At 48.9% G+C, this 18,731-nt stretch overlaps 10 protein-coding genes across 10 annotated transcripts; 6 read left to right on the forward strand and 4 right to left on the reverse strand.

Annotated features, from left to right (window-relative positions):
• The first annotated feature begins 169 nt into the window (after nt 1–169).
• On the forward strand, nt 170–994 carry BT62DRAFT_117731 (uncharacterized protein). The gene has a single exon (XM_043179745.1). It carries the CDS (start codon nt 215–217, stop codon nt 851–853), a length of 639 nt encoding a protein of 212 aa, XP_043039923.1. The 5' UTR covers nt 170–214; the 3' UTR covers nt 854–994.
• On the reverse strand, nt 846–1,705 carry BT62DRAFT_931866 (uncharacterized protein). The gene is made up of 5 exons (XM_043186227.1): nt 1,447–1,705; nt 1,275–1,394; nt 1,151–1,215; nt 1,032–1,101; nt 846–981 (listed from the first exon to the last, which is right to left on the reverse strand). Exons 1-5 carry the CDS (start codon nt 1,448–1,450, stop codon nt 953–955), a joined length of 288 nt encoding a protein of 95 aa, XP_043039924.1. The 5' UTR covers nt 1,451–1,705; the 3' UTR covers nt 846–952.
• Nucleotides 1,706–1,733: 28 nt separating this feature from the next.
• On the forward strand, nt 1,734–2,406 carry BT62DRAFT_994049 (uncharacterized protein; the record flags this gene model as incomplete). The annotated part of the gene is made up of 3 exons (XM_043190448.1): nt 1,734–1,975; nt 2,030–2,273; nt 2,325–2,406. Exons 1-3 carry the CDS (start codon nt 1,840–1,842, stop codon nt 2,404–2,406), a joined length of 462 nt encoding a protein of 153 aa, XP_043039925.1. The 5' UTR covers nt 1,734–1,839.
• Nucleotides 2,407–2,515: 109 nt separating this feature from the next.
• On the forward strand, nt 2,516–7,388 carry BT62DRAFT_931867 (uncharacterized protein). Its single transcript, XM_043186228.1, has 7 exons — nt 2,516–3,542; nt 3,594–5,856; nt 5,914–6,101; nt 6,152–6,210; nt 6,266–6,532; nt 6,585–7,071; nt 7,122–7,388. The coding sequence occupies exons 1-7, from the start codon at nt 2,626–2,628 to the stop codon at nt 7,186–7,188; spliced, it is 4,248 nt and encodes a 1,415-aa protein (XP_043039926.1). The 5' UTR covers nt 2,516–2,625; the 3' UTR covers nt 7,189–7,388.
• A 70-nt stretch (nt 7,389–7,458) lies between these two features.
• On the reverse strand, nt 7,459–9,476 carry BT62DRAFT_931868 (uncharacterized protein). The gene is made up of 4 exons (XM_043186229.1): nt 9,390–9,476; nt 9,180–9,339; nt 8,074–9,125; nt 7,459–8,021 (listed from the first exon to the last, which is right to left on the reverse strand). Exons 1-4 carry the CDS (start codon nt 9,460–9,462, stop codon nt 7,789–7,791), a joined length of 1,518 nt encoding a protein of 505 aa, XP_043039927.1. The 5' UTR covers nt 9,463–9,476; the 3' UTR covers nt 7,459–7,788.
• Nucleotides 9,477–9,567: 91 nt separating this feature from the next.
• BT62DRAFT_1005704 (protein serine/threonine phosphatase 2C) lies at nt 9,568–10,947 on the reverse strand (the record flags this gene model as incomplete). Its single annotated transcript, XM_043177172.1, has 4 exons — nt 9,568–10,019; nt 10,073–10,237; nt 10,283–10,651; nt 10,704–10,947. 4 exons carry the CDS (start codon nt 10,945–10,947, stop codon nt 9,568–9,570), a joined length of 1,230 nt encoding a protein of 409 aa, XP_043039928.1.
• A 355-nt stretch (nt 10,948–11,302) lies between these two features.
• On the forward strand, nt 11,303–11,887 carry BT62DRAFT_825076 (uncharacterized protein; the record flags this gene model as incomplete). The annotated part of the gene is made up of 1 exon (XM_043182378.1): nt 11,303–11,887. A coding segment is annotated over one exon (585 nt), but the record flags the coding sequence as incomplete, so codon positions are not given.
• Nucleotides 11,888–13,511: 1,624 nt separating this feature from the next.
• On the reverse strand, nt 13,512–14,049 carry BT62DRAFT_117965 (uncharacterized protein). The gene is made up of 2 exons (XM_043179746.1): nt 13,700–14,049; nt 13,512–13,647 (listed from the first exon to the last, which is right to left on the reverse strand). Exon 1 carries the CDS (start codon nt 14,038–14,040, stop codon nt 13,702–13,704), a length of 339 nt encoding a protein of 112 aa, XP_043039930.1. The 5' UTR covers nt 14,041–14,049; the 3' UTR covers nt 13,512–13,647; nt 13,700–13,701.
• A 104-nt stretch (nt 14,050–14,153) lies between these two features.
• Nucleotides 14,154–17,748, forward strand: BT62DRAFT_949289 (uncharacterized protein; the record flags this gene model as incomplete). Its single annotated transcript, XM_043188099.1, has 15 exons — nt 14,154–14,336; nt 14,385–14,462; nt 14,513–14,540; nt 14,586–14,668; nt 14,721–14,916; nt 14,969–15,002; nt 15,056–15,566; nt 15,613–16,015; nt 16,068–16,357; nt 16,405–16,799; nt 16,851–17,055; nt 17,113–17,232; nt 17,286–17,366; nt 17,419–17,595; nt 17,647–17,748. Exons 1-15 carry the CDS (start codon nt 14,178–14,180, stop codon nt 17,746–17,748), a joined length of 2,862 nt encoding a protein of 953 aa, XP_043039931.1. The 5' UTR covers nt 14,154–14,177.
• Nucleotides 17,749–18,071: 323 nt separating this feature from the next.
• On the forward strand, nt 18,072–18,707 carry BT62DRAFT_980669 (ribosomal protein S13; the record flags this gene model as incomplete). Its single annotated transcript, XM_043189532.1, has 4 exons — nt 18,072–18,110; nt 18,163–18,296; nt 18,347–18,600; nt 18,664–18,707. 4 exons carry the CDS (start codon nt 18,072–18,074, stop codon nt 18,705–18,707), a joined length of 471 nt encoding a protein of 156 aa, XP_043039932.1.
• Between the last annotated feature and the right edge of the window lie 24 nt (nt 18,708–18,731).

An 18,731-nucleotide genomic window follows, 5' to 3' on the forward strand; every position in this document is an offset into this window, starting at 1 on the left:
CTGTGTGCTGTTCCATTCACTGGCAGATGCTATCGAGGAGGAGGATATAAATGAGACTTTGCGACGAAAGGCTGTGGATGCATGAGATGAAGAAAAAAAACTGGTCGAAAAAATCATTTTGGAAAGCGGGCGGTGATATCCGATACGGTAAGCACGTGGTGTGACTGTCACAGAACTTGCCGAATGTCCTCGTCACGGTCTTGCATTGTCTTCCATGTCCCGTCGTATTTTCCGTCTACCATTTCTGCGTAGCGTTGTTCCCAGATTATCAGCGCCATTACTGCCTGTATTACGGCCTGGCGTCCTCCAGAATAGCCCTCGAATATCTCATTCCCGTCTTTTTTCCCATTTTCCAGCCCGGCTCTCGTCGTCGCCTCGCCCTTTATCAGACTTGCCTCCAAATGCGACACTTTCCGAACGATTGAAATATCTCATCAAATCGTACGGCTGGTATGCGTTTGGTGTCTACCTTGTTCTCTCTGCCGTCGACTTTGGCATCTCATTTGCAGCCATCAACCTTATTGGTGCTCAACAAGTGTCCCAACTGGCGGCATCGGCAAAGGAGGCAGTCGTCAGTCTTGTCTACTCTCGGCCGCCTGATCCCGGTCAGGAAGACATGGATTCCGCCGTCAGAGGCATCGAGCAGGGTGGAAATGAGGGTCTCTATGCAATGATTGTACTTGCATACACCATTCACAAAACCGTTTTCTTTCCTGTTCGTATTGGACTCACTGCCGGCCTGACGCCCAAATTGGTTGGTTGGCTGAGGCAAAGGGGATGGACAGGAGGTGCTGGAACGAGAAGGGCGGCGACGGAGATGAGGGACAAGCTGCGACGAAATAGCCGGTCATAGTAACATAAAGTGAGATTAACGTCTTTCCATCCATGAATTCTGCTGCTCATATATGCATAACAGTTATTATTGCTACAACTCAAAATGATAATGCCTCGTTTATTCTTTCTCGACAGGTGCTTCACTGTCTGCTGGTGTTGATCAGATGTGGGCCATGAATAGCGGATAATTGGCACACCAAGCAAGATACCGCCCTTGATGAGCTCCTCCGCCTTAGGGCGCTGCTGTAACGCATGATCGAGTTTATCCTATATCGTTCAGATGTAGTGGATACATTGTACAAGTGCACATACGAACCTCGAGCTGCGATCTTTGTAGTTTCTCCTTGGCCGCTACGAGGGCAGGGGCAATGCCCCTGTCGTCTGACAGTTGGAACTCGGTCGCCGCGAGAAATAGATATCAGAGATGGCGATAGACGTACCCTTCAGGATATTACGCTCTACTAACTCGTTCTTGTCAGGACGTTCACTGAGGCGTTTCTCGAGGTTGTGCATCGCGTCTGGGTTGAGAGAGGGCTGGCGAGTGTGCTCGGGTCGAGATGCTGCAAGTGATTTACTTCCAACTATGTTCTGGAGGACATAACGAGAACATACGCATTGTGGATGATTAACGTTTGAATGAAAGAGTAGTGCTTAGTTAGGTGACCGTGACTTGCCCGTGATGATGACCATGGTCAATCAAACCGATTACAAAAGAAATTGTGAAACTGCGTAAATTGGGCACCTGTGCTGCTACAGCTGGGAACGATATGAATAGTAGTAGCCAGTTAAGAAGGCGTAATATGAGATAAAAAAAGAGGGTAAGGGTGCGGTTTTGAGGCTAGTATCCGGTTTTTTGTGTAGTGGATGTAAGCGTCGCTTATATCCAGAGACGAGGAGGGAGATCTTGCCGAGTCTAATGTTTCGGTTCCCGGTCCGGTGCCGGTCCTTTCCGATGGGGCCGGTAATTGCTAGACCTTTCGTTCACTCATCCATCTTGTCCGTCCAATGTCGCTTGCAACGGCGGCGCGTCTTTCTCGACCCTCCCCTCGTCGCGCTGCTCTGTCGAAAATCAGAGCGTATTCTGATTCCCATTCCCACGAACATCATCATGAAGAAGATACCACCGTGTATCCCAAGGAAGGTTCGTGCTGCTCCCTTTTCTATTTCGCAGCTGCCTGACTGAAACGGCATCTAGGTTTCGGTGCAGGGTGGAGGAATGCGGTCCTTGGTGCCTTTGCCGTCGCTGTCACCTACAAATACGCACCATCTCCAGGCGAAGATGCATTGCTTACTCGTTGGATGGCCGAACGACAGGCTCCCGTTAATCAAGACTTTGAAAGAAATCTCAATCACACCATCCTGACGCAAGAACAGTCAAACGAACGGCTGTTTTTTGCTGAAGCAAAGCGCCCTGTCATCAACCGGTATCGATTCCCTCAGTAAGGTCTTATTATTCATGAATGCGGACAGTTAGCCTGATGGCCATGCAGGATGCTCGACAACGGTTCACCCTTTAATGTTCCAGTAGGGCTGACCAGCGATTTGAGGGCTGTCAAGGTGAAGCACAACTAGCGAGAGAGGCGGTAGAATAGAGCATCTGTACTGGACCTATTACCATTCTTTTGCCATTAATTATGTCACGTGCCCCGTTGGCAGGTTGGAAAAAAAAACACTTGTCAGACGTCTTCAACGTTCCTCGTCGTCATTTACGTTGCCGCCGTCGCCGTCGTCGTCAACCTGGGCAACCGCGCCATCGTTGTGCGCAACTGCAACGGCGCTTAAACCCTCGCCATGCGGCTCCTTCGTCGCTGCCTTTTTCCTATCTTTGCGAATGCCGTTTTAGCAGCGTTTCCACTTGTCGACTTTAACCGTATGGGCAAAGTCGGTCTTGTAGGCACCTTTGCTGGTCTCGACTTTTTCCAAAACTCTTCCTCGACGCTCGACGCATCGACCGCTACCTTACTGTCCCGTTCCGATGACGGCGAACTATCTATTCTCGCTGCCACCAATACAGGCGGCCGCATTGTGGCCGGCTGCGTGCTCGACAACGTTTTCTATTTTGGCGGTCTATTCTCATCCATTGGTTCAGCGTCTGCTGTAAATGTCGCGTCGTATACCGCCTCGTCTGACCAATTTGCTGCTCTGGGTAGCAGCGGGCCCAACGGCCAAGTCGACGCGGTGTTCTGCGATGACAAGAACAAGAAGGTGTGGGTCGGAGGATCTTTTAACTCCCCGGGCTCCTCTATCGCTGTTTGGGATCCCAGTGCAAGCTCATGGTCGGCACCTCCGTTCAAGGGCGTTACAGGTGCAAATGCGCGGGTGCTTTCAATTACCACCAACTCCTCCGAGTCTAGTCTTTTCTTTTCCGGCTCCTTTATTATATCTTTTGAAGGCAACGGGACCATCATCAACAGCACAAATAATCCAAACGTTCCCTTCTCCGCGGGCGCCACCCCTTTTTCCTCGTCTCTCGTTCCCATCCCTCTCCAGAGTGCCGAGCTCGTCGCCTCTCCATCATCTACAGACGCCGATTTCAGCAATATAACCAACGTTTTGTGCCCCGCGGGTGAGGATGGTGCCGGAAACACCTGGTTTGCAGCAGACCAGAATACTGCTGTGATTACCGCGCGCACATTCTCCTTCATTAATGCCGACGGCATTCGTCTAGGAAACACTTTCTTGGATAATCATGGCACGACAGGTTTCAGGTATGAGCTTCTTGTCTTGCTGCGTTGGCATCCTCCTGAAAATCATTACAGTGTCACTACCATCCCAGATAACACCGTGCAGACGCTACGCTATCTAGATCCCACGACAAACGAGAATGTTACCTGCATTGATCCCTGCTCGTTGTCTACCAATTCTTCTCTCCTCTATCAAGACTTTCTGTTCGAGGACAACAGTTTGTCTATAACTGGTGTAGAAGTGAAGTTGTCAGAATGGACGGGTAATGGACCCGGGCTCCATATTTTCCAACTCCTTTCATCGGGTGCCTTTGCTTCTGCCGTTGATTCTGAAAACAGCCAATCGTGCTACGCCCCAAATGCTTCCAATGCTACCCACACTGGCGATTGGCAAGTGAAGATTGCCAACACAAATATTTCAGGGACCACCCAGTCTATCTTAGTGTCGACGGTTGACGTAGGAACTTCGGCGGCGAATGGACCAAGCGTAACATGGGCTCCATATGTATCCGCCTCTGGTGAATACGTGATGAACATGTTGGTCCCGGGATGCACCAATTTCCAAGACTGCGACATGCGCACTTCTGTTGAAGTCACTGTCTTCCCAGGTGAAGGCTTGGATCCTTGGGTGACACAGGTTTCGCAGCAGAACAGCGATGACGCAGTTGTTCTTATATACAGTGGTCCAGTCATCCCATCATCTCCGAATTTCGTCACCACCGTGTCTATGACGTTGTCTGATAACCCGACTGGTACTGGACAAGGAGGACAGTACGAGTTAGTTGCCGATCGCATCGAGTTGGTTCTTACCTCGGCGAACATCACATCCAACTCCAGCAATACTAGTTCAAATGGAAGTTTAACGACGTCGGGGACTAGAAACAGCTTCGGATTCTTCGAATGGCCTCTAGATTCTGACTCCACCAACGACGCAACCGCCACCCTTCCTAACTCAACAGAGACCTCTCTAGACGGAGTTGGCTTCGGAATCGATACTGCCGTTGGAAGCATCAGCAGTTTGACCTCGTCTAATTCTGCAATCGTGACGGTTGCTCATCATACCTCCGGTTTATTCGTTGGCGGCAATTTTACGCTATCGTCTGGTAGCGCATCAGGCGCTAGAAACATAGCAGTGTACAGAAATTCAGAGCTTCTAGGACTGAATGGTGGAGGTTTGAATGGACCAGTCACGGCCTTCGTTTTGGTTGAGAACACCCTATACGTGGGGGGATCCTTCGACGACACAACGGCCACTACTGCCACAGGGCTGTCTAGTATCGCTGCGTATGATGTTCAAACAGATGAGTGGAGTCGTCTGGGAGGTGGTGTAAATGGCAAAGTTACTTCCTTGGGATATTCGGATGGCCAAGTCCTGGTTGCTGGCGAATTTACCGAAGTGATGTCCTCACTCGGCGTTTCCGGCACTAGTGCCGGTGGATTTGCGGTTTGGGACATTGCGAAGTTGTCATGGGTCAATAGCGGCGGATTCATCGTTGGGGACCTCTCCTTTGTCGGTAATGGCACAGGCTCGCAGCAGTTCATATCAGGAAACGTTGCTGCGTCACAAAGGTACGGTGCCAGCGGCATGGTTTTTTTGCAAAACAGCGACAGTGATACTCCTGCGGTAACACCGTTAAGCGTAGAACTCGATTCCAATGTGAACAATGCATCATCTTCCTCTTCAATGGCATCCAAACGACGCCGGGAACATCACTCGAGGGCATCTCCTTGGATGCCTTATGTTGCACTTTCGCGGTTCTGGTCCCGACAGTCGTCTTCATCCGTCAGAGTAACGTCGTTACCTACACCCATCTCCGCGTCTGCACCGTCTGTTCTGGCAGGGGCCTTCTGGACGAATAGTACGTCGTCTGTAGAGGTTGCCATCATTGGTGGAAACTTTTCTTTCACCAATGGAGGAACGGAAGCGTTCGCGGTCGCCATCTACGACGCGGATTCAGGATCTCTGAATAGGTTAAATGGCTCCCAGATCAACGGCACAGTGCGAACGCTTCTCGTAGACGGTGACGTGCTTTATATAGGTGGCCAATTTACGATTTCAGCAACCAGTGTCAATGGTTTCGCTATCTACAACTTAGTCAGTCAGGAATGGGACATTTCCGGCCTCCAAAGCTTCCAGGCAGACTCTGGTTCCACCGTCACCGTGTATTCTATCACCACATCGGCATTCAAGGATAATACGATCATCGTAGCAGGTTCTTTCGCTCAGGCCGGATCCCTACCTTGTCAAGGTATATGTTCTATGGACACCACTTCCAAACAGTGGAACATATTGGGGGAGGGCATTCAGGGAGAGGTGTCTTCCGTTTCATATGCTGGAGTGCGTGAATTTTGAAAAATATCGGCGTGCGCCACACTTATTTGCCTTCTTTAACAGGATAATGAAGAGTTGCTGGTTGCGGCAGGCTCCATTGCGCTCTCTGACAACACAGAAGCCAACGTCGCGCTGTTTAGCTTCTCGAATTCATCATGGGCAACTGTCGGATCCGGAGATGACATCCCTGGGCCTGTCACCGCGCTGGAAGTAAATTCGGCGAATTCGAGTAGCATATTCGCAGCCGGAAAGTGAGTTACACACCTTACTTTCTCATCTATCCACTCAAACTGTGAACTAGAACTTCTGATGGTGCATCGTTTTTAACCTTCTGGAATGGTCAGACCTGGAATACCCTCTGTGCGAATTCTCTAGTTATCTCTTACAAAGTACAAAATCTCAACCTTTTCTTTAGCCTCGACCTTCGAGAGCACCACAATTGTTACGCAGCTCATAATGGTCCCTTTGCAAGATACGCACGCCAGCTCAGGGGTTATTGAATCTGACCGCATGCTCATGATATCTGGTTCCTTGGACGACCCCTCTTTTGGCAATGCATCTTCTGCTCTATACGATGGACAATCATACATACCTTATATCGTATCGTCATCCAACACAGGGTCGACGGGTGCCGTAGCGGCCTTATTCCATTCTTTCGCTTCATTCAATTTTACTCAGCACCGTGAGCGCCGTGTTCAATTTCTTTCTCCTTGCAGGTCATTAACTATCTGCAGATTTCTTGGCTACTGGCGTGGTTATCTTGATATCCATTGCAATCGCGGCCGGCGTCGTGTTTTTGTTGGCCCTGATTGGAATTTTGTGGACTCTTTTCTCTAGGCGCGACGAGAAGCTCAATAAACTTGATGTTGTGGATGACGATGACGATTCAACACATCATCGACCTTCATCTCTGCTTGAGCACATCAACGCAGCAACAAGAGCTACTGTGTTAGGCGGGGCTGCATATGACCAGTATGATGACAAGGAGGAGGAGAAGATCCAGCGCGATGCACCATCACCTACACCAGATGCGGATCCTTTTGGTCCAGATGGGAGCAACTATCTGCGGGCAGAGACACCCTCTGACGCCATGGGTGGACTCATGGGAGAAGATACGAGTCGACCTGCGCACGCAAGATATTCTTTTGATGGAGCAGGCGAGGGCGAACTGCCTCTCACTGCAGGTGCTGAGGTGGAAGTGCTTGATGATAGAGACACCGCGTGAGTAGCGACCTTCTGTTTACTTGAAGGAAACTAATGTTTATGAACAGCTGGTGGTATGCGCGTGATGTACGAACTGGTCAGGAAGGGGTAGTGCCAGCTGCGTATTTGTATTAGACCGCTCCTGGATATTCCAATCGTTTATTTGTCGCTTGCATTGTTACATATATATATACCCCATCACGATTTCTTTTTCTTATTGACGGTTTACCAAATCTGCTATCCATTATTATAGTACCTAGTCGTCGCTTTGGTTGTTTGGAGTGTAATTATTAAGTCAATGACATTATGTTCACTACTGTCGGGGTAGATCTTGCTTATTCGTGACTGTCAGCTTTAACGTATATCGAATTCTGCCTTCCTCATGCTTCCCTGCCCTATGAGGTCCTCATACATACAGCATGTGACCATCGTTCAAATACGCCTACTCTGATAAAGGAAGAGGACCTCAAGCTACTGTTATGAAGGGGGGCTACTAGTATATCTACTAGACTCGGATGCTGTGCTGGGAAATTCGTAACTGTAATTACTTAGATATTCTAAGCATCATGCCTCACTCGAACAATTCATGAAATCCGTACCCGCAAAGTCAAATGCCTGACCCTCACATTGGCCTACTGCTTTCTCACTCACCACGGGCCGTCCTCTGCCATCCGATTCATCATTGGCAAGGCCAGTCAGAGATCTCAATATCTGATAGTCGGTACTCAGTGGATACTAGGAGGAACGGTGGTAGGACCAGTAGCGGTGCTCTATTCCATTACCAATCAGTAAGAAATCACGCCTTATACTGTAGACAATTGTTCTGAAGCATTGATACATGATAGGAGCGAGTGAGAACATATCATCAATATGTCTATTGGGATCTGGACAACAAAAATCATTGATCACTGTAAATCGGTAGTTAGTAAGAAGTATCGGGCAGAGAATTAAAATATTCGCCTGGAGCACTGCACACAGAGATAAGTGATGGATAGATGATAGAAATGAGGTGGCACCTACATGGGTCTCTGTAGTGTTTCTGGTGGTTGTTGATGAAACCGACTTTGGTCTTGAAATCTTCACGTCGCTTCTGGTCTCTAAACTCTCGAACATGTTTCCCAGCCTCACGTGCTTCGCCACGATTTCTCGCTTTCACAACATCCGTACCGCTGCCAAATGCGCCGAAGCCGCCCTTTCGTGGCACCAGTACTGAATGTTTGTCCGCTAACAATTGTCGCACGAGAGCTTTGCCGGAATTCGGATCCTCATCTTTACGTCTTGAAAGGGCCGCAAAGGATTGGGCATAGTACCGACGCATACTACGATGCCCTATGCGTGCACCTGACGGAAGGACGAGCTCATAGTGAGAATCCCCATAGGCGAGCTGGTTGTCGGATAGGTCATCTGCGCTCCCGTCTTCTGACTCTACGTCTTCGACGACTTGATCTGCATCTTCAATGTCATCACCCTCAACATCTTCCCATTCGCCATCCTCTTCCTTGCTCGCTGCATTAGTATAGGAGCTGGTGAAGTCATAGTAATCGGAGAACTCGAGCCGATCCGTTTCGGTGTCGTACGCGATTTTGCAATGAGCCTTATCCTGCATGTGTTTTCGGACCGCCTCAAGAGTACGGAACTCTCGACCTTTGCCGTTGCAGTGGATACAAACGCTTCCGATGGCTATTTTCTCCCCGAGATAGTCGATTAGACCTGGCAGGTCAACCAGATAGTCTGCATCGGGAATAAAAAATGAGTGTGCAGAGGACATATGGGTGAGATTATTCTCCAATGAGTCTGCTTCCTCTGGGCAGAATAGGCACTGGGTTCGCGATATCCGTGAACGAGCGGCCGCAATTTTTGCATCGATGGTTTGGTTAATTTCATCATCCGAGGCCGCATCGTCGACAATGAGTGTTGCCGGAGATGAGGATACTGGTAGAGATTTTGGGATGTCTTGGTTTGTAGGAGCGTCCTGGCTTAATGATCCCCTGGTAACAGATCGTAGCTCATTATCCTTGTGTCGTTTAGAATTCAAATGGGATCGATAAGCATTCTCAGTGGAATACGTTTTGCTACGAAGGTAAGTAAAAAAAAATGAAACGTTTGGGATGTAGAGGAAAACTTACTTGCATACATTGCAACTGGACCCATTCGGAGACGACATCACTGCAGTCTCAGCCCTTCGCTCTAGTACTTTTTCGTTGAAGACCGCAGCACTGACAGGAGGCAGAGATGCGACACGACGCTTCATGTTGTATCTGTGGTGGTCCGACCTGTAATGCATTCCTAATTTTCAAGTTAAGAGACAGTTAGAACGAGGAGGAAAGGGCGCCGACTTTGTTCCTGAGCAGAGAGGAATGCAATGGAACATGATATGCAGGTAAAGAGGGATTGCTGAGATGAATCCATGGCTAAAAAGGGAGCTGGTAGTAAGTATGCGTCAGAGACTATTACATAGGAAATTTATCATACTTATTATATATTATATATATAACTAAATATTTCAATTACTCATCACAGGCGCTGAATCAGGATGGTCGTGTCATCCATCCACCGGTCCGTGCGTTCTACGGTCATCATCTGAGATACTTTATCCTCATCTGCGCCCCCAAGGGCGGCTCGCAAGAGATACAAGGCTGCGTTCGTGCCCTTAGTCCAGACTACAGGTCCAATTATCTCCAGCCACCATTTTCCAAGTGCCGAAATATCGAGGGTACCACCGTCTCGGCTGTCACCCTCAGAAAGATCCATCAATCCATCTGTGCACATCACGAGACAGGCCCTCGCTTTGCTGTTTGGGTCTAGCGTAAGGTGTCTGACGTCGGCAATGTTGGATACATATGGCGGCGTGAAACTCCTTTTTATGAATTCCCCGACCGACTGCTGAGTACGGAAGCCAGGAGCTGCGTTCAAGAACACACGTTCAGTATATACTCGGGGTAGTTTGAACTCATGGTCACCCAGAGCTGGAAGCGCTGAGATCAGATATCTTTCGTCGGCAAAATACTCGTGAACTTACCCCGCGTGACAGCAATGGCTCCGAGAACCCTATGCCTCAGTATGCATTCGGGTTCGTCTGGGTGCTCTTGCCTGATTCTCTCCACTTCGCTGCTTTCAGCAGCATTGTGATTAGAGCTTAAGAGAATAGCATCCCAGCCCCCAGACTCGTCTTGCCTGCCGTAAACTTGTTATCGTGAAACAAACGTTGCCGCAGAAAACTAAAACACACCTGCTTGGCAGTCCCCCAAGCTTGCCACCCAAAGGTGCGTCTTGGCGGGGTCTACAAGGGAGACTAGGACAGTAGTTCCCCTCATGCAATGCAGCACCTTGGCAATGTTCTGGCTGCCTCGATCCGAGTCATTGATAATGTCCCTAATGGCGGCATCAGAGAGTCTGCCCAAGGCTTGAGGGTCCGGAAATATCTCGAGGAGGTCATGGGCAATAGCATTGTCTAGTGATGAGATAGCGTTGACGAGCACATCCGAGATAGACGTTGGACTGTAATCTATGTGATTATCCAGGAAACCTTGGATGTGTTGCTTCACGATAGAGGGCAGCATTTGGACGGCATAGTCGGCAGTTTCTTCTCCAGCATGCCCTGGGGGGTTTGTCAGTCCAATGGCTACGGCAGAAAAGAATTTGATAGTCACCATCAAAGACAGCATGGAAGTACCAGATGCCAGTGGAGAGATTCCAATCCTGTACCACATACCGATCCTGACTGTAGCACTCTGGGTTGGGGGATGGCTGGAAGGAAACCGAATCCGTCGAGCCGTGCGTGTTGGTAGAAGCCAAACGAGCGAGCTCGTAGGAGAGATCTGGCTCAGAAAGTAAGGTATACGTCCAGGCAGCACCGGGATAACCAAGATCAGTTGTGCGAGGATCAGTACTCATTGCTGTCAACAATTATTTCCAAGTACAGTGTACTTGTAGTTCCAGGGCTGAATAATGCAGGTCCTAGGGCAAAGGTACAACCAAATTGACCGGAAACTTGAATGAACTTAATGGTCATTTAATTTCGAAATTGATTTCGTGGTGGCAGTGCACTGCTACCGCGGGCACGTGATGTTTGGTGTCCCGCTTGCTGTCGTTCCGCTACACCTTGTACTCGAACCAATACCAGCATGTCCCTGCAGGTCAGTCTCTCCTCTTTCTGCCGAAAGACGTACTACCATCTTTCCAGATTTCGTCTGCAAACGACGTCAAGCTTCGCATCGAGTCCATCATTCCCCGTCTCACCCTTATCGAAACGGAGGAATCTTGGGACGCCATTGCCACCTCGATAACCACTATTACACAAGTATGCCGGGATGGTGGCTGTGACTATCCAGAAACAATAGTTCCCTCTCTACGTGCGCTGTCGATTCCAATTACTAGCGCTATCAAATCGGAACGAACACGGTTGTCGGGTGTGGCCATCGACTGTATCACGGAATTGGCTACTGGTCTTGGCACATCCTTCGAATCCCTTCTTCCAGCATTTTTTCCGACCCTCCTTTCAGTATGTGCACGTACAAACAAAGTCTTCGTGACTCGCGCTCGAGCCTGCATTCTCGTCATCATCGAGTCCACGCAACTCCCTTCAATTCTGCCATATTTCGTTCACTCTATCAAGGACAAGTCGACGTCGCTGAGACTGGTGGCTGCAATAGGTGTCTTGACGTGCATGAATTGCCTTAATCCACCAGACTTGGAGAAGGAGGTTCGTGCAAAAGAAATCGAGAATCTGATCAAGGCGACGACAAGGGATGCAAATGCAGATGTTAGAAAAACTGGAAGAAAAGTTTTTGAGGCCTTTAAAGTTTTATTGCCTGATAGAGTGGACAAGTACGTTGACTATCTACAACCGGTCACTGCGTTATTAACGTTCGTTCTAGTTTCATCGCTCCCCTTACACCAACAATCAAGAAGTATCTGGACATTGGCCCCCCCAAAGGTGTACTGCCTCTCCCATCACTACATGCCTCGACCTCCGACAACACGAAGAGTCACTTGTCTCGTTCTACATCTGCCCTTTCATCTTCATCTTTGCAATCCAAATCGAGTGAGTCACGACCCGCTCCAATGTTGACCCATTCGGCATCGTCGAGTAGGGCAAGTTCACGTTCTCGCACTGTTCCAAAGGACATGAAACCAGTCGAGGTGTCGGGCCCTAAGAAGGGAAGCATGCCGCCTCCAGATACCATTCCTACAAGACCTACGCAGCCTTTACGGCATCCGGTCCCGCCTTTGAAATCTACTTCAGTCCCGTCAGCTAGCAGTGACAAGAAGCCTACCCCGCCGTTACGACCATGCATGCCAGCCTTCCGCCCAGCAATAAATCTCAAATCTGCACCCGCGCATTTAGGTAGTGTCGTCACTCGCGGACCTCGAAGGGAAGTTATACCTTCGCAACATCCGTCAGCGCCAAACAGCCGAGCCCAGCGGGCACCATTACCATTACCAGGCACAGTGCGCAACGATGAGTCTGACAATGGCAGATCAATGAGAAGTATTCGATCTATTCAGCAGTCAACTGCGTTCCAAGCGACTCGATCTGCTTCGTCGAATGATAGACCCAAGATCATCATTGGCCAGAAGCCTGAGTTGCCTCAATTGACCATGAAACCGACATATGCTGACAGCAAAGTAAAGACAAAGCCCTCGGTGAACCCTGTGGCCAAAGCAGAAGCGTCAACTGCTAGTAAACGACCACCTGTGGCTCAGAAGAAGCCAGAGAAAGCAGCAGCGATCGGGAAGCCAATGTGGGGTAGACGACCTGCCAAACCACCGGTCCCGAAACATCCCCTCCCCAGCAGAAGTGTTCCTGTGCGTTCTCGGACAACGACAGCGTCATCTGCAAAAACGGAAGCGTCCTCGTCGAAGGACGCTAAGGAGGGAAGTACTGGCGAGGACGTGGGGGACAAGGCACAGGCTGATGCTGAAGGTGCCAGCGTCCCTGTCGAGGACGCTGCAGAACGTGTACACGAAGATGAAAACAACGTCCTAGAGCCACAGTCAACACCCCCCATTTCATCTGATCATGACGATGAAGCACCCGATGAGGGAGCTCCTGACAGTTCGAACGAAACTGTGAAAGCTGAAGAAGCAACGGATACTGTCAAGAACATCCCACTGCAAATCATCGTTGCAAGACCGTCTCCGTTTTCGGTGGATGCTCCTGCCACACCGCCGTCAAGTCAAGGAGATAATGTGGTAAAGCTGCAAAAAACTCCCATTTCGGCTTTGCTGTCTTCGATAGAGCAAGGGTTCCTACTTACGCCGGTTTCGCCTCTGTCTCCACCAATATCGTATCTATCATACCCTCTGGGGATGAATAATGCAAGTAACATGGCCACGCCGTTCCCTCTGCAACCCAAAACACTGTTCGGTGTCTCGTCGGATTCTGGAGCGGAGAAAATCATGCATGCTTGGCCGATGGATAGGCCACATTTAATGGTTGCTGAGGGCGAGAACGAATGGAGGTAGCAGATGTGGTCCAGAGGTCGCTTCATTGCCGTATACACTCACGTTCTTAATCAATAAGTAGATAGCTTCATATACGTATTCAATATGGAAGAGTTGTAATAGACACATTGGCAATGAAGCAATTTCCTGTCAACGTAAATGTGAGATACATGTAAACGCTAAGCGTCGACAAACATACCCTCAATGCGAGAGATATTTCCTGTGCTTCGCCCTGCGCCTAGCTAATATCTTCCTTCCTCCTCGGGACTTGAGCCGTGCCAGAAAGCCATGTCTACGCTTCCTCTTTCTCTGTGACGGCTGATATTCAGTGCCCATCTGGGCGAAACGGAGCTGCTGCAAGGATCCTAGGGTGGGTGAAGGGTTGGCGAGGGATTGCGCAAGGAAGGGGATGGCTCTGGCGAAGGATATTATGGGAGCATTGTGGTGCTGAAGAGTGCGAGGCCGTGAGAGAGATAACACAGTAGAGAGACGCGGAGGACGCGCCAGCAGTTGCAGCAGGCCGGGAGGTACTCGAGGCATTGAACCAACGATTAATTAAATAAGAAAAATAAAAATAATAATGCACACGTGACTTGGTCGAGTCAATGCGCCTTCGACCACCATCGATCCGTATCGTCTACCACCACCTCTCTCCCTACCGCCGCTCCATTAGGACTATGTCTTCCCAGCCGTATGATGGTCCTTGGACCGCCATTACAATTCGCGACCAGTTCTTCAATTTCTTCAGGTCCAAGGAGCACACTTTTGTGCCCTCCTCACCGACCATTCCATTCGACGATCCCACTTTGCTCTTTGCCAATGCCGGAATGAATCAGGTATGAATTCCGAAAGTTCCGTTTATCTACTGGCTCACCAGACTCCAGTACAAATCCATCTTTCTTGGCACGGTCGATCCGCATTCAGAAATGTCTAAACTGAAGCGCGCGTTTAATACCCAAAAGGTCTTCTAGACACTCGATATTCACCTACAGTATGTCTGATTTGATTTTAGTGCATAAGGGCAGGAGGGAAACACAACGGTACGCTGTCACCATCTCACGTATTGCCATTCTCATGCTTTGCAGATCTCGACGATGTCGGCAAGGATTCATATCATCATACTTTTTTTGAAATGCTTGGCAACTGGTCTTTTGGAGATTACTTCAAGGTGTGCAACACATGTCCACTCTATCCTTGCATAAGCTAGACACCTCTTTTAGAAAGAGGCCATAGCTTACTCTTGGGAACTCCTAACTGAGGTTTACAAGCTACCGAAGGATCGCCTATACGTGACTTACTTTGAGGGAGACCTCAAAATCAATCTCGAGGCTGATTTGGAGGCCAAGATGTACTGGTTAAGCCAAGGTGTCCCAGAAGACCATATTCTTCCAGGAAACGCCAAAGACAACTTTTGGGGTATGCATCTTCGTGTTTTTTTCTTTGAAATTATTCCTCATGTATCTTGCAGAAATGGGTGCTACTGGACCGTGCGGACCGTGCAGGTATGTATAGTGCTCTGCTTTTTAAGACTACTTTTTTATTATTTCCCCTACAGTGAAATTCACTTCGATCGAATAGGCGGAAGGAATGCCGCAAGTCTGGTTAATCAAGATGATCCTGACGTAGTTGAAATATGGAACAACGTCTTCATCCAGTTCAATCGCGAAGGTGACGGTTCCCTAAAGTCGCTTCCATCCAAACATGTCGATACCGGTATGGGTTTCGAGCGGCTTGTATCCGCTATCCAGGACAAGCGCTCAAATTATGACACCGATGTCTTCACCCCCATATTTGCCAAAGTGCAGGAGCTCACGGGAGTACGCCCGTATGAAGGTAGATTTGGAGACGATGATGCTGACGGCGTCGACACTGCCTACCGGGTAGTCGCAGACCATGTCAGAACGCTCACGTTTGCTCTCAGCGACGGAGGTGTCCCAAATAAGGACGGTCGAGGGTACGTACTGCGACGAATCCTACGTCGGGGAGCACGGTATGCCCGAAAGAAACTCGGGGTAACTATCGGCTCCTTCTTTTCGTCTTTGATGCCTGTCGTTGTCGAGACCATGGTACGATTTATTCCGTAGAGGCTGTTCTCCATCTTATTGTGTTCAGGGTCAGACATTTCCCGAAATAACCCGGAAAGTCGCCGAAATCAAGGAAATCCTTGACGAGGAAGAAGAATCTTTTTCGCGGACTCTTGACCGCGGTGAAAAGCTTTTCGAGCAATACGCGGCACGCGCAAAAGAACAAGGGACTAAAGAGTTGAACGGGAAGGATGTCTGGCAGTTATACGATACCTTTGGTTTCCCTGTCGACCTCACGCGTTTGATGGCAGAGGAACTTGGTCTCGGGGTGAATGATGCTGAATTTGAAGAAGCCCAGGCTCATTCAAAGGAGGCTAGCAAGGCATCCGGGAAGACGGAAAGCAAAGTCCAGGTGAAGTTGGACGTGCACGACATTGCTTCCCTTGAAAAGATGGGTGCAGTACCTAAAACGGACGACTCTGCGAAATTCGGTATGCGTAACAGTTGGTTTGGTCTTTTCTGGTACAATGAATGGCTTTGCAGGTATCGGAAACATTGACGCCTCGATAAAAGCTATATTCTACAACAGGTCGTTTGTCGCATCGACAGAATCCATACCTCGTGATGTCTATTTTGGTTTGCTTCTGGACAAGACAAGCTTCTACGCAGAGTCAGGTGGTCAAGAATACGACACTGGGAACATTGTGATTGATGGTGTTGCTGATTTTGAGGTGACTGACGTCCAGGTTTACAATGGCTATGTTCTACACACTGGTCGCCTAAAATATGGAAATCTCTCAGTGGATGATACTGTAGTATCGTCATATGATGAAGTGAGTGAGGCGTCACATGTACTGTTTCTGTTCTTAGTGGTATGTAGCTTCGTCGTTGGCCGCTGCGGAACAATCACACTGCGACTCACATTCTCAATTTCTGCCTCCGTGAAGCACTTGGCGACCATATTGACCAAAAGGGATCACTGGTTGCGCCGACAAAACTACGTTTTGACTTTTCGCACAAAGCATCTATTGGTCTCCCAGAACTGTCGAAGATTGAAGCCATGTCAAAGGACTGGATCAAGCGGGACGTGAAGGTTTTCAGCAAAGAACTGGATCTACGGAATGCCGAGAAAATCCCGGGTCTTCGTGCAGTTTTTGGTGAGACGTATCCTGATCCTGTGAGGGTGGTGACCCTAGAGTACGATGTGGATGAAATTGCCAGAGATGTTGAAAATCCCAAGTGGCGGGGTACAAGTGTCGAATTCTGTGGTGGGACGTGAGTAGGATGCTTTATGGTAGACGGAGCACTTGTCGAGCTGACGGATAGACATGTGGCGAAGACTGGAGACATCAAGGACTTTGTGATCCTCGAAGAGTCTGGAATCGCAAAAGGGATACGCCGAATCATCGCAGTCACCGGACACGAAGCTGCACAAGTCAGTCGTATCGCCAATGATTTTCAAGTGAGGTTGGATCGGCTGGAGCAGATTTCTGGAAAAGACAAGGATGCGGGGATGAAAGCTTTGGGAGTTGTAAGTATGTGTCTGATTGATGGGGTCTATGCTAAATTTTTTTTTTTGCAAATACAGGAACTGGGCCAAACCGATATTTCTGCGGTCAAGAAGGCCGAGCTGAAGGAAAGACTCGTTGTGATGCGGAAAACATTCGACAAGCAGATTAGGGAGAAGGAAACGGCAATGAACAAGGAGGTGTGCGAGATGACGGTGTTCATGGTTCAGTACTGACTGACTGCTGTCCTTAGGCTGTTGATCGAGTACAGCAGCATTTCAAGGGTGGAGCGTCGTCGTATATCGCAGTGGTTGATGTCAATGGTAGTTCAAAGGTCAGAAGAGCTTGATTTGCTTGTGTTCCCAATGCTGATGTCGGCATTAAAGATTCTTCAAAATATTGTTTTGCAAGGACGAAAAGTGGGGAAAGTGGTATACGTTTTCAGCGTTGATGAGGAAGGGGGGAAGGTGGGGCATGTGAACTATGTACCGATTTCATTGAAGGAAAAGGGAGCAGATGCACGGACATGGGCGTCAAAGGTTGGTGAGGTGCTTGGTGGCAAGGTAAAGTAAACTCGTATTTGGGGGGTGTGCTCCAAATTGACCGGTTTTTAGGCGGGTGGGAAGGAGGATTCTGCGCAAGGGGTAGGGGTGAATGTTTTGCGAGTGAAAGAAGCTGTCGTCGTTGCTGAAGCATATTTATCAAACTACTTGTAATCATGTGTACTTTTTATTTACAAGGGCCCTTTTATAGGCCCCTTTTTATAGAGTGCTTGTCACAACGTGTCACACTGAGCCAAATAGAGCACGCAAAAGATCTCTCTTCCTTGCAGGGAAAATACAGACGACGTTCACCGCAAGGCTAATCTACTCTCAGGTGAGTCTATTTCTAGATGTGAAAGGGATGCTGCATGGGTATATGGGACGACAAGGAGATTGACAGGAGGAAAACTGTAGATTTGAAGCTGGATGGAGAGTGTGGGGTGAGGATGTACTTGATGCTGATTTTTTCGGGTTGTGCAGGCATACGACTAGCGACGATGTCTCTCGTTGTTCCGGAGGCTCACCAGCAGTTCCAAGTGGGTAGTTTTTCCTGGAGTGGAAGGGAGAGTGACTAAAATGTTGTTGCAGCACATTCTTCGACTTTTGAACACCAACGTCGATGGAAAGCGCAAAATCATGTACGCGCTGACTGAGATTAAGGGTGTTGGACGACGATACTCCAACTTGGTGTGTAAAAAGGCTGATGTTGATCTCAACAAGCGGTGAGTAGGGAAGGAGGAGGATTGGATTGAAGATTCTTATTATGAAACAGGGCGGGAGAGCTCAACTCTGATGAGCTGGAGCGGATTGTGACGATCATTCAAAACCCGACACAGTTCAAGATTCCGACGTGGTTCTTGAACAGACAAAAAGATATTGTGGACGGCAAAAACTCGCAGATTCTGTCGAACGGAGTTGACTCGAAGCTGCGTGATGATCTTGAGCGGTTGAAGAAGATCAGGGCACACCGTGGATTGCGACACTACTGGGGCCTGCGTGTGCGTGGACAGCACACGAAGACGACTGGTGAGTGGAATTTATTTGGTTGTGGGAGAAGACAAAATAACTAACATATTTAAATGATTTCAGGGCGGCGTGGCAAGACTGTTGGTGTGTCCAAAAAGCGTGGCTAGATAATAATTAGTAGTTTATAGCAC

The sequence above is a fragment of the Guyanagaster necrorhizus genome (assembly GCF_019112545.1).
Source record: "Guyanagaster necrorhizus MCA 3950 unplaced genomic scaffold BT62scaffold_12, whole genome shotgun sequence".
NCBI classification, from domain to species: Eukaryota; Fungi; Basidiomycota; class Agaricomycetes; order Agaricales; family Physalacriaceae; genus Guyanagaster; species Guyanagaster necrorhizus.